General features: G+C 45.5%; 6 protein-coding genes across 6 annotated transcripts; 3 read left to right on the forward strand and 3 right to left on the reverse strand.

The window, feature by feature from the left end:
* Positions 1–686: 686 nt before the first annotated feature.
* On the forward strand, positions 687–953 carry LOC121530505. Its single transcript, XM_041819639.1, has one exon. The coding sequence runs from the start codon at positions 687–689 to the stop codon at positions 951–953; it is 267 nt and encodes an 88-aa protein (XP_041675573.1).
* A 1121-nt stretch (positions 954–2074) lies between these two features.
* On the reverse strand, positions 2075–3502 carry LOC108112928 (chitin deacetylase 8). The gene is made up of 3 exons (XM_017223320.1): positions 3266–3502; positions 2437–3161; positions 2075–2350 (listed from the first exon to the last, which is right to left on the reverse strand). Exons 1-3 carry the CDS (start codon positions 3500–3502, stop codon positions 2101–2103), a joined length of 1212 nt encoding a protein of 403 aa, XP_017078809.1. The 3' UTR covers positions 2075–2100.
* Positions 3503–5298: 1796 nt separating this feature from the next.
* LOC108112930 lies at positions 5299–6001 on the forward strand. Its single transcript, XM_017223322.1, is given in 2 exon segments — positions 5299–5707; positions 5709–6001. Coding segments are annotated over 2 exon segments (462 nt in total). The 5' UTR covers positions 5299–5386; the 3' UTR covers positions 5850–6001.
* Positions 6002–6136: 135 nt separating this feature from the next.
* On the reverse strand, positions 6137–7769 carry LOC108112926 (alpha-amylase A). The gene is made up of 2 exons (XM_017223318.2): positions 7571–7769; positions 6137–7517 (listed from the first exon to the last, which is right to left on the reverse strand). The coding sequence occupies exons 1-2, from the start codon at positions 7745–7747 to the stop codon at positions 6210–6212; spliced, it is 1485 nt and encodes a 494-aa protein (XP_017078807.2). The 5' UTR covers positions 7748–7769; the 3' UTR covers positions 6137–6209.
* A 3068-nt stretch (positions 7770–10837) lies between these two features.
* Positions 10838–12043, reverse strand: LOC108112929 (serine protease inhibitor 42Dd). The gene is made up of 2 exons (XM_017223321.1): positions 11026–12043; positions 10838–10959 (listed from the first exon to the last, which is right to left on the reverse strand). Exons 1-2 carry the CDS (start codon positions 12041–12043, stop codon positions 10838–10840), a joined length of 1140 nt encoding a protein of 379 aa, XP_017078810.1.
* A 596-nt stretch (positions 12044–12639) lies between these two features.
* LOC108112927 (alpha-amylase A) lies at positions 12640–14277 on the forward strand. Its single transcript, XM_017223319.2, has 2 exons — positions 12640–12833; positions 12887–14277. Exons 1-2 carry the CDS (start codon positions 12657–12659, stop codon positions 14192–14194), a joined length of 1485 nt encoding a protein of 494 aa, XP_017078808.2. The 5' UTR covers positions 12640–12656; the 3' UTR covers positions 14195–14277.
* Positions 14278–15397: the final 1120 nt, after the last annotated feature.

A 15397-nucleotide genomic window follows, 5' to 3' on the forward strand; every position in this document is an offset into this window, starting at 1 on the left:
AAAAATGTCATTTGACTGTGTGTGGGTGTTTCAGGGGGGCAAGTCAGGGTTAAATACTGGAACCTTTTTTTTTCGCTGTGTACTACATAAAAGTACATTAAAATAATGCCCGTTTAGGTCACAGACAGCTGAGGCAGGGCAAAAGGCTCGTAGAGTCATTTATTTATGACAGCCACCTTCTCGGGCCCATGCAAAATTTATGCTAAACAGGGAGAAGAGGCCTCTAATTGAAGGGGTGGTGGGTGGTTGGGATTGCTGAACATTTGGGTGTCCTGGCAAAAAGGACAATGGTTCTGCGTTTGCTGTTAATCAGTGCAAGTTTCGGAAAAGTAATCAGCAAATATTTGCGCACTTTTTGTTGCGATTTTCTCAAGCATTTTCATCTTCATTTTGATAAAAGCGAGGATTTTCTTCTGTCTACCCCATTGTTTGCTGTCTTATTTATGAATTTCCCTCTGAAATGCAAATGGGAATCTATCAAAGCAGATCTGATTTTCTGGCAACCTTCGAACGAACCAATTTCATCATCGTTTCGCATTGAAGAGCCCTTGTATCAACTTGCCTTATAAGCCATTAACTACTTTCACAATTATTTTGGCCATCGAATCGTAATGATCAGCTGAAAATTGAGATTTTTATTCAGTTCAATTTAACTATTCATCAGTAACAGTTCATTGGAGTATATTATGGCTTATGGGCTTGGCTTACTTTGCTTTTTTGGCTTCTTGGTCATCATAAGTTTGCTAATGGAAGCTTCCGCTTTAGACAGTGAAATTGTGGAGGCCCAGTCAGGTGGAGTTAACTCAACGGATCTTAATAAAACTGCGGAAATTAATCTGGTTAAAATATGGAACTCAAATGGAACAATGCAGGCGCAACCTTACAACATTCTGGAGGCCAACTGTCCGCATGGCTATGTCTTGGCTAATAAACACTGTCATAAGCGGGCCTAGACATGAGTTAAAAATGGAAAGTTACAACTTTTTAAATTAAAAATCTTTAAAATGTGATGTGACCTGAATGAAACTGTAATAAAATGATAGTTTTTAAAATGAAAACATAATCATTTTTTCGATATTAAAAATTAAAAACAATTCCTGGTACACAAAAAATCATTTTTAACAGCACAAACTTTTCTTAAAGTTAAATATTAAAGTAAGTATATCAGCTAAGTGCCTTCCAAGTTACCAAAGATCCCTTTAAGACCATTCCAGGACAAATAGGAAACTCCATCCACCAATCCTCAAGCATTTTAACACATTTGACTTAGGATAAGAGACCAGACCCACGATTGCCCCCCTTTTTCCCTTTTTACTTCCACCCACGCCTTGGACAACTATCAACCAATATGTTGTGGTCGGTTCCGTGTACAACCTGGCCATAAGCCCCGCCTCCAAATGAGGGGCACAATTTTACCCCAGGGACAAGGTGGTTCGGCTAACCGCATACATAATTTGCGACAGCAACCGCAAAATGCGGCCGGACAGGATTCCCCACTCCGGCGAATCCTCAGCCTCTGACTGATATGCAACCCGGAGGCTGTCATTAGTTAGAGGTCCATTAACAAAAATGCAACCGTTGGCCGTTGGCTCAGACCAGACTGGTCGAACGTCATTTACAGGTAGCAGCTGTGCTGTCAATGCAGGAGGAAAACACGGGACACAGGACCCCCAAAAACAAGGACTTTCTCCATATGGAGATCCGGAAATTGGCGCATTAATTCTAGAGGAGAGGCCATGAAATATGAGTACACACCGGGGGGTCTCTGCTCCGCTGAATGAGTTAATTAAGCGTCTCATGGCCAGAAACATAATTTGAGCTCATTTATCAGCGATGTGGTGGTGCGGCGCATGTAAATTTGGCTTAGAGATGGGAAATGTCAACTGTTTCCCTTTCAAAAAACACGGCAGCTTCATGATGCAGCACAGAAAGAAATAATCCTGTTAACTTAATTATGTGGAAAATGCATATCAATTTCAAGCATATCTTTGATATGCTTATAAGTTAGTTTTCCCATTTGATATAAAAAGTTTTATATTAATAAAAAAACCTTGAAATTGTTTTCTGTGTACACTCTTTATTAACGAAAGGCTGACGGGCTTACAGCCGCTGTCCTAGAGGATTGTCCAGCCAGGGATAGACGGCAGGGCACTTGTCGCACACGTTCATGTAGCGCTCCTCGCCGGTGGTCATCTTTTGGACATGGCACTGGACCGCCCGGCACTCCGCCTCCGGCAGCGCGAGACATTCCTTGAACGGTGCCCCCAGCACGGGCTTCTTTACGTACTCCAACATTCGCGAAATTCCGGTGAAATATACATCCGTATAGGTGTTCAGGTGGTTAATGAATCTGCCGGGAGTTTAAAGAGTCAGGCTGGTTAAGGATCTTGGTTACCTAATGATTACTGATAACATTAAAAGATCTCTGGTACTCACTTTTTAAAAGCGCCAAAGTAATTGTTACCCCGCGAAAACCAAGCGGCATGCAGATACATACCAAAGGGAGCTCGACTGCCCTCATAATGCCTATTAAAGTTCTCCAGCATCCAGTCGAACAGCTCATCCACATCGTCCTCCGGCGGATATACACAAGCATCAATCATGGAGCAACTGTAACCCTCAGTATCGGTCCATGTGACCATTGGATTGACCCAAAATCCGGGTATAGAGGCCTCTGGACAAGGACCAATCTGGCAATCCTGCTTGGATTTGTAATCCAAAGTATAAGGCCACATGGCTGGATCCTTAAACTGCTGCGTTGGCCAGGAACTATCATAAGTCAAGCCCAAACGACGAGCTGCCTCAAAGGTGGTATTTCCAGAGATCTGAAGGAAAGGCAAGCGCATTCCTTGAATCTTCTTGGGATCAACTTTGGCAAAAGTTTCCAGCATTTTCAGCTGGTCTCCGAACTCTCGCTCAACGGTGGCCAGATCAGCCGAACGCCAGTAATCGGTTCCATCTCCATGGGTCACCGAATGCAGCGCAATCTCGTGTCCCGCCCTATAGAGTGCGTTCACCCTCACGTAATCTGTATATTCGTGGGACAGAAAGAAGGTTCCGGCTGCCTCACAACCATCCGGATTGGTCAATCCCTCAAAGAGCAGCTCGTACTGAGCGAAGTTTACTGCGTTAACAGCATCATCAAAGGTAATGGTCACGAACTGGGAAAGAAATTGATGAAAATTGTTTTGATGTTTTAGAGGTCAGAAAGAAACAAGAGGTATTCAATTTTCCATATTTGGCAGTCATTTCCCGTTGTTTTCACCTGAGGAATCTCGCTTTCCTTGCCCTGAAACTTGGATCTGGGTAGAACGGCATCGGAGCAGCGGCAGTCGGGCAGCTTGCAGTTGGCAGCCTTGCAGGTTTCGGCGAGTGGCAGGATCTCCTGGTTCTGGGTCTGCACCTTCTGCTTATTCTTCTGCTTCTTACTCTTGGACTTGGCTTCGCCACTGAAGGCGAGGGTCAAAATAAGACCCAAAATTAGCAAGGTCGAGAACTTCATGCCGTGCTAGCTAGCTCTATGCTCAGCCATCGATGCTCGGTGGGCCTCTTATAACCTTCGAAGACAGATGATGATATCTAATCAGTAAAATTTGGGGCTCCAAATATGAGTTGCTTGTTCAACACAAGGTGTGGCATTGATGGGTGGGGTTCCCTGGAGTGACCTTGTTCCATCCGCAGAGCTACTAACAACTTCAGCCAACCAATAAAAACAGACTGAACTTTCAATTATAGACATTCCAACGATCAGAGTGGCCAAAGTTTGCCTCATTAGCATAACCAAGGAAGTTAGCAGCTGAGATTTGCCGAGTTGAAGTGGAAAACTTTTCACACTTCTTGGAGATCGCAATCGATGGGCGACGACTGCAGCCCAAATTATGACAGACCCACCCCCAAAGAAGTCAGCCAGGAAAATGCACTTCAAATCGTAAACAAGTGCTTCAGAAACTTTTCAACAACAGCGACAGGGGAACTCTCAAAAACAAAGCACAAGGAACTCTCAGTAGTTCCCCCCCCAGCCAATCACAGTGGGTGGAGGTCCTCAAAATCCCAACAGGCCAAAAGCAAAAAGTCAATACAAGATTGAGGAAAAATCTGCAAAAGTCTGTTCCACGGAGGTGGAAGACCAAAGAGGGAACCAAAAGGAGTCAGACATCCGTTGTACTGATTATTCGGGGTGCACGCCCCGAATGCGATTTGGTCACGTTCCTGGGCGTTGCCATCTCGGCTAGGAGCCGCAAACGTGGCCAACCAACCGCCAGCCAGCCGAAAGGACACTCGGAAAAGCGGGCGAAAAAGTGGGTTGAAAAACCTCGTCACTCGGCTCCGTTGTAGGGGCAATGCAACATGTTTGAGTGAGTTCGATGGTAGTAGGGCTTTTACACATTCATCCCAAAAGATGAACTCTAATGAAGATTGAGTCTGACTGGCGCTGGCTTATTGAAACCAGATTGACAGCAAGGTGAACAACGCTCGTTCATCATCATCTCTCATTAAGGAACAGCACTATGCAGGCGTTGGGGTGTGAAATCAAAGGGAAAACCCTAACCCAAGGGCACATGTGTGGCCTAATCAAACCAACTCACGTGACTGAAACTGCTCTAAAATGCAAATTTTCTCAGGGCTAATAAAAAGTGTTACTCATATGCGTGGAAGATTTCCCAAGTGCCAAAGGCGACCAAAGAGAAAATTCTCACGCACGTCTGAAGCTGAAAACTATTAAGGGTTGGGTGGTGGTGAGGGGTGAGTTTTCTCGCCCCTCGGGGGAGTGTTTGCGTCGTGTGCCGCCTTCTGTTTGCCAATTTTCGCGATAATCACACAACTAATTTGCATAGCACTGAGACCAGCAAATCTAGGCTAATCAAATCAGCCCAAACGAACAAACTCAATTTGCGGCTAGAGTATTAGTGCGAGCATATTCATGGTTTCTTTTTTATTGCTCTTTATAAGAAGGGTACATTGGCTAGGAGATCATATTAGTTAAGGGTTTACTGAACTTTACTTTATAGGGGTTGTTATATGTCATCTTTATCTTCTTGCAAGTTTTACTTTAATAACATAGTTAACTTTCATCTTTATCACGATACGATGTTTACTTTTCTTAAATACCTTATCTTTAAATATTTTTGGCAGAGCATTCAAATCTCATCCAAGACTCTTCCACACCCTTCAAAGATCCCAAATCTAATGAAAGCCCGCAGTTCCATCGCATCCATCTGTTATTGCCTTGATGGGGACTATGCAAATCTCGGCTTACGAAATGTTCTCCTTTGCCGACATGGCCTGGCATTACATTTCAAATAATTTTTTGGTTGGAACAGACAGAAATCCAGGGGGAGAGCAGTAAATTTCAATAGAAATAGGCAAAATTCAAAATTACCGAAGGATGACGCACAGGGAACGAGGAGGAGATGTTGCCAAAAAGGATCAACCGAATGGCTGTGACGTTGTAAGAAGGAACAGATTTTTTGGGGATTTGCAGGAAAATGAGGTGCGAACGATGCACTATTTGGGTCTGCCCTACAAGGTCCTCTCCCGTCGTCCAAGATTACAATTGAAAGTACCGCTGTCCACTGAGAACTACGAAGATGGAGCAAATGTGGGAGCTGGGGAAAGAGGGGGCTTTGCTCTCCAGCTGGTGTTCACCTGTCCTGCTAAATATCCGCTTCAGTTTCCGCAGGTGGATATCGTGGAGAAGCGCAATATTCAGCGAGTCCTTGGAGAGGGCTCTCTACCAAGAGATTATGCTGACCTTGGAGCAGCATTTGGGTGTCCAGATGATTACGCCTGTGGTAACCAGGCTGCAAATGATGATGAACACCGAGGCCAAGAAGCAGTCTAGGCGGTAATCAAATGGATTTTCCAAAAGCTTTTCAAGCGGATGTTAGGTTCTCTTATTTATTGGTCTCTCACTTTGGTTTACCAACTTTGTTTTGTGATTTAAAGAGTAACGTTCGGTACACCTTCCTGATAGGGAAAATAAATCAAATCCTTCGTCAAATTTAATTTGTTTACCCCCCTGATAGCAGAGTAAAAGCTTTCCCACTGATAAGCCTTTCCGAACCCAATAACATAATATATAATGCTTATCGTTTGCAATCTCCGTGTCGTAAAAATATTTTAAAAGACTTGTGTGTTGATAATCTCATCGTATATATTTTGTAAAATTAATAATCTCAATTGCTTGACTGGTTCCCTGTCGAAGTTGTTTACAACTTGGCGTTGACGTGGATGGCCAGCACTCCGTCGTCCTCAGAGGTGCCGATGGTGATGGTGGCCCGACCATCAGATCCCACAGTGACGCTCTTGCCAGTGCAGGAGGAGCCGTTCTTGGCGCCGGAGATCACATCGCAGTAGGTGCCGGCGGGCAGGCCGGTCTGCAGGGAGCTGTTGAGGTCGTAGTTGTCGTTGTTGAAGGCCACGAAGCCCTTGTTGCCGCGGCTGAAGGAGATCTGGTTGCTGCCGTTGCTCCACCAGTTCTGGATCTCATCCGAACCGACAGTGTTCCTGAAGGCAACCATGTTGTAGATCTGGCGCCAACGGTGCTCGCACACCCATCCGCCGCTGCAGGAGTTGTCGCTGTTGAAGACGGGAGAGGCGATGTTGTGGCCGTCGGTGGTGGGTGGTCCTTGGTCGGTGTCGTCGAAGGAGAAGGAGGACATGACGCGGGGTGTGCCGAAGGGATGAGCCAACATGAAGGCGGAGGCCATCTTGTACTGCTTAGCCACCTTGTAGGTGAGCACATCAGCACCTCCAGCTCCGTGTCCGCGCTGGTTGTCGTGGTTGTCAACGAAGACCAGGGAGCGGTCAGAGGCGGCGAAGCCCCAGGCGGTGCCCCAGTTGGTCAGGTACTGCAGCTGGTCCTTGCCGCGGAACACCTTGCCGATGGAGTCGGAGTGACGGAACTCGGTGATGGCGCCCAGTCCGGTGTACTCAGACTTGCTGATGGCCTCGCCACCCATGTCAATCACCTCCTGGACGATGTAGGCCTTGGCGCCAGATGAGAAACCGTGGTCGGTGTTCAGGGTCTTGAGTTTACCGTAGATAGTGCCCAGATCTGCGGGCCACATGTGCTTGGCGGCGTCCACACGGAATCCAGCCACTCCAAGGTCGATCAGGTGGTTCAGGAATTCGACAACCTTCTCCTGGACCCAGGAGTTGCCCTGGTTCAGATCGCGGAGGCCGACCAGTTCACAGTTGCGCACCTCGTTGGCATCGTTGTAGTTGGAGATGCCGCAGGTCGGGTTAAAGTCCAAGGAGGAGTAGGGCACTCCGGGGAAGCTCTTGCTGCTGGGGTTGGCGGTGCTGCCACCAGTTCCGTAGGTACCGCCATCGGCGGCCATGTGGTTGAAGACGACGTCCACGTAGGTGCGGACTCCGACGTCGTTGCAGCGCTTGACCATGCTGGAGAACTGTTGCTCGTTTCCGGAACGGGTTTCCAGTTTGTAGGAGATGGGCTGGTAGCGCTCCCACCAGGGACGGCTGTCCTTGACGGCGTTCTCGTTCACAGGGGAGACCTGTGGTCGAAGCACTCAATAAGGTGTTCTTGAAGGGAGAATTAGATTCTTACCTGAACTCCAGCGAAGCCATTGGGTCCCAGGAAGTTCTCGCACTCGGCGGCAATGTCGTCCCACTTCCACTCGAAGAGGTGCACCATTCCACTACGGCCAGAGGCGTAGTTGGTGTCGAATTGGGCGCTGGCCACGGCCAGAAGGGCGAGGCCCAGAATAGTCTTGGCCAAAAACATGATGATACTAGGTGGAAGCTAAGTTTCACTCTGGTCGAAAGCTATTCACGGCAGCTCCTTATATAGTCCACCCCACTGCTACTGTATCTATATCTTAGGGCTTCGCGGGGAGTGATTTGTGGCTGCAGGGGATCTTATCGCCCCCTTGGGGCTTTTTCTCATGGGGAGTGATTTGCGATTAGTTTACCTTATCGAAATTCCAAACAGACGTATTGACTCGAGCTCACATATTTTCGCAGATGATTAGTTAGCCAGCTTATTATAGATATTTTTAAATTACTTATTCATCGGGAAATGCATTCCTTAAAAATCAGCTGAGGTTAGGAATTTATTGGCCACTTTACTTACACGCGGCTAGAAGCGTGACCAATGTGAACTATGGTCCATATGGCCAGATGTTTGGAATTAATTCTTTGATTAAGGTTTTAGGGGAAATGGGTTAAGCTTTCACAATCCTATAGAAGGAATCTGTTAGGAATTTAAAACTCTTTTCTATTACAACGCACCATGTATTTTACCTTTATAAAACCAAAATTCAGGCTTAAACCTTTCAGAACTCCCGCAGGAATACGTGACTCCTGGCCTTGACTGGCGGCCACTTGATCCTCCGGACTCTCAAGTGGCAGAATGTTAACACGTGCAGGACGACGCATTAATTGGCGAATTCTGCTGCTCAACTTATCTCTGTCTATCCAGGACCTTTTTCGGTTTTGCATGCTCACATTTCCTTCCTGTCGCACAGTGCCACTGCCAAATGAAATTTGCAACAGCAAAAAAGAAAATCTGTAGAAGAGGAAAATGCAACACATGGAGCTAGTCAGACTCCTTGGGGTGCTTCCTGTTGATCCTTGAGCATATAAGAGCGTCCTGCCATGCCGGATGTCTCTGGGTAATTTAGATAGCTGCAGTTCTTGTTGCTGCCGCTCAAAGTTGCATAATGTCACTTTGAAAGTGTCGCAGGGCAAAGGACATGCGAGCACACCCACAGGACATGCAGACATCTTAAAGCTGCGATAAGCCGGCAAACGATTTTTATGAAATTCCTAAGACTGCCGTCTCTTCGCTGTTTGCTTACATCTCTCCCCTGGATTCGTTCTTTTCTTTTCTTTATTTTTTTTTTATTTTTGCTTTGGCTTTTAGTCAACATCCTTTTTTAATGTGCGACTGTGTATGCCCGAAGGATTTGTGCGTAATGAAAAACTGTCACGAAGGGCGAAGGATGAGCCTTTTGCCATTTCGCAGGTATGTGTGGAGAAATTGAAAAGCGCTAGCCAAGTTCCGGAGGAGCATTAAAATGGCAAATTTGTGAGCAGGACTCGTGGCCAGGACATTTATGGCCGACAGACGGCGACGACAGGGACATAAAAACGGCGACGCTTGCGTGATAAGCGCATAAATCAGACCAGCCACGAAGGTATCCCAATAGCTTAACCCAAGACGTAACTCCCCGCCATGTAGACGGCTTTTAATATAGGTTGATACCTTCATTCATTCACCAGTTAATTGCGGCTTCATTTGGGCTTAAAACTGCATTGGGGTTTTAGGGGGTTAAATTTGTTTATTAGTTGAGAGACTCGAAATGAAAAACTCTGCAAGAATTCAATTTAGAAACTGAAAACTCACCATTAATCAACAAATTTTACTTAGACTGATAAGTTTTAACAACCTAATCACAGTAGACTGAGACAGATCTTATCATTCCTTATCATATTTTAATTCAAATTCAAGGAAGACTAATCAACGAATCAAAGTGCAAGATAGTTAAAGTTTATTATGCAAATATAATTATTATTAATCACAAGGCCAACTAATTAAACATGTGAAACATTAACCAAATACCAAATGTGTTTTACTGTACTTCCAATTCAAGAACCCTTACTGTAACAGCAATCGCCATCCTGAAGAAAAATTATATGCCCCATAACCAGAACGCGAACAGAATCTGTTATGGCCAAAAGGACAACCTCGAAGGACATCGTGGCAAGCTCATTGCTTATGCTCGAACACGGAGCAAATTCAAATTACAAATTATGTTTTCGTCATTGACCCGAGCTTTACGAGAGTTTTCCTTTCTCACCTCCCCTCCCTCCCCCATTCGCCTTAAATCCCGCCGTCCGTATCCGATGGTCAATGTCCGCGTGGTGTCAACTATTTAGTTTCCGGTTTTAACTTGCACCATAAACCCGGGGGCGTTATGTGTCCGCTTTTATGGCTTCTAGCGACGTCCTGGCTTCATTGTTTCTTAATAATCCGACGAGCGTCTTCGGAGTGCACACGTCCTCGCATTAAGGATGTTTATGGGCCCAGACAGTGTTTCCATTGGGAGGCGGTGGTGATTCCTACGGGCTGGTGACCCCGACTTCTTTCATTCTTCTTTCCATCCTGCCAGTTGCATGCCACACATACTTCCGCTGCGTTGCAGTCATAAATGCGCTTAATTGGCAATTTTTGTGTAAGCGTGTTGAAATTTTTACACCCCACCCACGGACTACGCCCGAAAGTTGCAGTCATAAATAGGAAATATGTTCTTGGAGTGCCGGTGGAGTTGGAGTCTCCGGTTTTATGGGTCATGCATGAATTTGCTGGGATTTATATGCGGGCTACATGACCTGGATTCTTATGGCCAACAACCAGCACCATTCCTTGGGCTAATCAAAAGATATTTCGGCAACCGCCATAAATGAATTTGACTCGACCACAAAGGATATTTTTAATACTGGGCAACGATTTATTTTATTATTCACAAAAATGTGAGCTCTGCAATGAGATTGGGGGCCTAAAAATGTAAGGGAAATAAAAATTAAGATGTGATTTTATTTAAAAAGGAATACTCTCTTAAATAAGCGAACTAATTTTTCGGAAATTTTTAGAATGGAAATAGAAAGTTGGATCTTTTAGGAAATTTTACCATTAAAATATGAAATATTTATCTTTAAACTTTCTTATCTATAAACTTCTTATTACCAATTAACAAAATAATTTTTTGTTTTTCTGTTCCCAAAATAAAAATATTCCTGCAAAGTTTCTGTTCCATCAAAATTTTCTTAACATTTTTCTAAGTTTTAGGTTCTAATTTTTTACTTTTTATTCCTAAAAAGATGTAACATGACCAGCGAAGAATATGGACTCCTGATCGATTATAAAAAAAGCAAATGGATGAGTGGCCATAAAGTACTTCACTTCGCTGACAGTGTGTGTCAAACTGCCATTACCTAAAATATAAAAAATAAATAAAATATATTAAAATATAATTTTATCTAAGAAATAATCAACATTACCAACATCAGTTTGGGGCGGACCAATGCCTTGCTCCTTGAACTCGAAACTGACCACATGGTTAACCCCATCAATCCGAAATTCGGTTTTCCTTTCAAGCAACGTAGAAAATGACTTACTAGGGCTGAATATACCCCTAATACCCATCTTCTTAAAAACTGGAGCTAGCTCTAAATGACAGCTAAGGTTAAACTTTGGCATGACCACAAAAACTTCATTCATTTGAAGATTCTTAGAAATTTGTATAATATCCAAGCCAGACAGCTTTATTTCCAAATTGGAGAGACCATCTGGCCGATCAGGTTTTATGAGTAGCATTCCTAAGCCGCCCTGGGAGAAAGGCACGCGAACGGCAGTGGCATTGAGATCCGTAAAGTTGCCAAAAGCAAACTGACTATCCTCATGCATCATGGGTATCATAATGGTTCTGTTCTCATTTACTCGGAAGCCCCTGAGATAGGTGGCTTCTTCGTTAAAGGTAAGCTGCCAAGTGAGGTTAAAGAACATGGCATTGATGAGGAGTCCTTGGTTAGTCGATTTCCACCAACTTTTCTTGACAATCTTCCCAATCTTATCACCCATCTCCCTGCGGTACAAATTATTCACCTCGTTAAGTTTTTCCGGTGTAAAACTAATACCTTCAGCTGACCCTTCAGTATGTCGCATGAACCTTTTATAATTTTTAGACATTTTCAGATCCAGGGGGATGTAGAATCTTGTAAGGCTCTTTGCTATCGTGTCATTTTGCAATCTCATAGCAAAGATCTTCTTGGAATCTGGTTTATACTGAGATAAATAAGATTTTTCATAGCGTAAAGCCTTTCGAATTTCCTCGGCTTCATCGTTCTCCACACCAACATAGATGAACAGCATACTGGATCGTATCACATCCGTTGAGAAGATAATGTTTTGATCTGGGAAACTGCTCACTATGGCTGCGTATAAACTTTCAGGTATTTGAATATTTTTCTGAGCTCTGGATCTTGAAATTCCGAACAGAAGCAGCAGCAACATGTGCATTGTGTTTTGTTACTTTTATAAACTATTGTTTACTTTTGGATTTCCCTAGCTTGAACCATGTAATTGCATCTGTTTTGTGGAAAATTGCAATTCGTAGAGGTGGAAACTTTTTGGTGGAGCTATCGATAGTTACCTTCGTATTTAAGTTGGAATTTTTAATAACAAATTTTATGTATATCCCTTTACATACATATTCATCTGGTTAAACCATCTTTAGTAAAGTTTTTTGTTTTTTTATAAGTTTGATAAAGTCATCAATGATAAAGTAAAATATTTGACCATAGTTCAAATTGGTCACGCTTTGGGCAGCATGCCAGTCAAGTGGCCAATAAATCCCCAGCAGGGACCGATATCAAAGGAATGCACTGTCCTGATGTTGTTATAATGAGCCGATAGCCAGTTGGTCTGACCTAAACTTAGATAAGCCGCCTTAATCGCGGTTTAATCAACTCAATAAATAATATGACGACGTTGCGTCTTAGGAGGCGATAAGATCGACCCACAAATCACTCTCCACAAAGCGGTGAGGCATAATCTTAGTAGACCTCATATATAAGCAACTGCAAAACTGAAATGCAATCAGAGTGAAACTGAGCTTCCACCTACAACAACCATGTTTTTGGCCAAGTGCATTCTGGGTCTCGCTCTTCTGGCCGTGGCCAGCGCCCAATTCAACACCAACTACGCCTCTGGTCGTAGTGGGATGGTGCACCTCTTCGAGTGGAAGTGGGACGACATTGCCGCCGAGTGCGAGAACTTCCTGGGACCCAATGGCTTCGCTGGAGTTCAGGTAAGAACCTTAATCTCCCGCCAAGAACACCTTATTGAGTGCTTCGACCACAGGTCTCCCCTGTGAACGAGAACGCCGTCAAGGACAGCCGTCCCTGGTGGGAGCGCTACCAGCCCATCTCCTACAAACTGGAAACCCGTTCCGGAAACGAGCAACAGTTCTCCAGCATGGTCAAGCGCTGCAACGACGTCGGAGTCCGCACCTACGTGGACGTCGTCTTCAACCACATGGCCGCTGATGGCGGTACCTACGGAACTGGTGGCAGCACCGCCAACCCCAGCAGCAAGAGCTACCCCGGAGTGCCTTACTCCTCCTTGGACTTCAACCCGACCTGCGCTATTACCAACTACAACGACGCCAACCAGGTTCGCAACTGCGAGCTGGTCGGTCTTCGCGATCTGAACCAGGGCAACTCCTGGGTCCAGGAGAAGGTTGTCGAATTCTTGAACCACCTGATCGACCTTGGAGTGGCTGGATTCCGTGTGGACGCTGCCAAGCACATGTGGCCCGCAGATCTGGGCACTATCTACGGTAAACTCAAGACCCTGAACACCGACCACGGTTTCTCTTCTGGCGCCAAGGCCTACATCGTCCAGGAGGTGATTGACATGGGTGGCGAGGCCATCAGCAAGTCTGAGTACACCGGACTGGGCGCCATCACCGAGTTCCGTCACTCCGACTCCATCGGCAAAGTGTTCCGCGGCAAGGACCAGCTGCAGTACCTGACCAACTGGGGTACCGCCTGGGGCTTCGCCGCCTCCGACCGCTCCCTGGTCTTCGTTGACAACCACGACAACCAGCGCGGACACGGAGCTGGAGGTGCTGATGTGCTCACCTACAAGGTGGCCAAGCAGTACAAGATGGCCTCCGCCTTCATGTTGGCTCATCCCTTCGGCACACCCCGCGTCATGTCCTCCTTCTCCTTCGACGACACCGACCAAGGACCACCCACCACCGACGGCCACAACATCGCCTCTCCCGTCTTCAACAGCGACAACTCCTGCAGCGGCGGATGGGTGTGCGAGCACCGTTGGCGCCAAATCTACAACATGGTTGCCTTCAGGAACACCGTGGGATCCGATGCTATCCAGAACTGGTGGAGCAACGGCAGCAACCAGATCTCCTTCAGCCGCGGCAACAAGGGCTTTGTGGCTTTTAACAACGACAACTACGACCTCAACAGCTCCCTGCAGACTGGCCTCCCAGCCGGCACCTACTGCGATGTGATTTCTGGTACCAAGAATGGATCCTCCTGCACTGGCAAAACCGTCACTGTCGGATCCGATGGACGGGCCACCATTACTATTCGCACCTCTGAGGACGACGGAGTGCTCGCCATCCACGTCAACGCCAAGTTGTAAGCAACTGGGGCAGGTTCCAAGGAGTTCTGCCTAGCAGTGAATTGAGATTATTAATTTTACAAAATATATGATGCGATTATAAACAATGAGGTATTTGAAATGCTTGGGTGATAAGAGGGGAGTGTATGTGTAATCTCGGCATTGTTTTGAGAACATTCATTCGGTTTGTTGACTAAGTGGGAAAAGTGGGAAATTACTATGTACATTACTACTAAGAAAAGGGAATTTTAACGATTTAGTTATTTGGATTTTCTAATGATAGTTGAGTTTATATTTCTGATTAATGAAAGGGAACTTTTAGATGAGTCTCTCTTTAATCAAAAACCAATCAACTGGTTGTGAATCATTGTGAGATCTAAGTAAAAATTTTAGTATTTTAACCAAGGAGAGCGTTTTTAAAAATAGAAAAGTCTTCAACAGGTTCTGTGTTAATTTGAATATTGATTGTTGACTTTGGCTGTACATAAATCACACACCCCAACCCCTAATAGCTGCACCCCTTTTGATATCCATAGAAAGGACTTGCGAACTCGTAGGCTGGTGGTGCAAATTGAAGATGTCCTGGATGTTCATGTTCCCGAAGAAAAGGCCAAGGCACGCACCAAGTTAAGTCCGTATCCCCACACACCCGCCGGCAGATTCTATTAAAATTGCCTGTCATTGCCGTTGCCGGCATCGTTATTGTCCGCTCCTTGGATCTGGAATGGTTTGGGGTCTTACTCCAGGCCAAAGCTGTGCTCTCTTCCTTTATTTTTTGTGGAATGGCAGACATGCTTAGTCCCTTGGACGACGACGACGACGATGGCGATGGCGACGTTGTCTTCTGGCAGGACCATTATTCTTCAACAACGTGCATTATATTATCCTTTGGCTGAAGGCATTTGTATGCTGGTCTTGGGCGCGAATTGCATTTGGGTCTCGGGTGGTTTCGGGTGCTACCATCCTTTGCCGATTTCTGGGTGTGGATGTGGGATTCGGATGTGGAGCTCCAGCGTACTGGCCTTTCAGCTGTCGTCAGTGCAATTTGTATTGCCGCCCCTCGGTGGCGTCTGTAACTTGTTTTTTATTGGTTTTCTCGTTTTAAATTTCAATTTGGCGTCCTGTAAGCAAGATGTATGTACAAGGCCGGCGCGGCTATTCCCCAAATCCCCTCCAGAAATGTTCTGCATTTGCTTTTCGCCGAGCGGAGCATATGTTGACAGT

This window comes from Drosophila eugracilis, unplaced genomic scaffold (assembly GCF_018153835.1).
Source record: "Drosophila eugracilis isolate 14026-0451.02 unplaced genomic scaffold, ASM1815383v1 contig_90, whole genome shotgun sequence".
NCBI classification, from domain to species: domain Eukaryota; kingdom Metazoa; phylum Arthropoda; class Insecta; order Diptera; family Drosophilidae; genus Drosophila; species Drosophila eugracilis.

What these genes read in the sequence shown, in the direction of transcription:
- LOC121530505 (XM_041819639.1), top strand. Translation starts at nt 687, where the DNA reads ATGGCTTATGGGCTTGGCTTACTTTGCTTTTTTGGCTTCTTGGTCATC.
- LOC108112928 (XM_017223320.1), bottom strand. Translation starts at nt 3,502, where the DNA reads ATGAAGTTCTCGACCTTGCTAATTTTGGGTCTTATTTTGACCCTCGCC. An exon ending in AGGAAAGCGAGATTCCTCAG is followed by an intron (nt 3,162 to 3,265) that starts GTGAAAACAACG and finishes TTTCTTTCCCAG; the next exon opens with TTCGTGACCATTACCTTTGA. An exon ending in TACTTTGGCGCTTTTAAAAA is followed by an intron (nt 2,351 to 2,436) that starts GTGAGTACCAGA and finishes AACTCCCGGCAG; the next exon opens with ATTCATTAACCACCTGAACA.
- LOC108112926 (XM_017223318.2), bottom strand. Translation starts at nt 7,747, where the DNA reads ATGTTTTTGGCCAAGACTATTCTGGGCCTCGCCCTTCTGGCCGTGGCC. An exon ending in ATGGCTTCGCTGGAGTTCAG is followed by an intron (nt 7,518 to 7,570) that starts GTAAGAATCTAA and finishes CTTCGACCACAG; the next exon opens with GTCTCCCCTGTGAACGAGAA.
- LOC108112929 (XM_017223321.1), bottom strand. Translation starts at nt 12,043, where the DNA reads ATGCACATGTTGCTGCTGCTTCTGTTCGGAATTTCAAGATCCAGAGCT. An exon ending in TCCGCCCCAAACTGATGTTG is followed by an intron (nt 10,960 to 11,025) that starts GTAATGTTGATT and finishes TTTATATTTTAG; the next exon opens with GTAATGGCAGTTTGACACAC.
- LOC108112927 (XM_017223319.2), top strand. Translation starts at nt 12,657, where the DNA reads ATGTTTTTGGCCAAGTGCATTCTGGGTCTCGCTCTTCTGGCCGTGGCC. An exon ending in ATGGCTTCGCTGGAGTTCAG is followed by an intron (nt 12,834 to 12,886) that starts GTAAGAACCTTA and finishes CTTCGACCACAG; the next exon opens with GTCTCCCCTGTGAACGAGAA.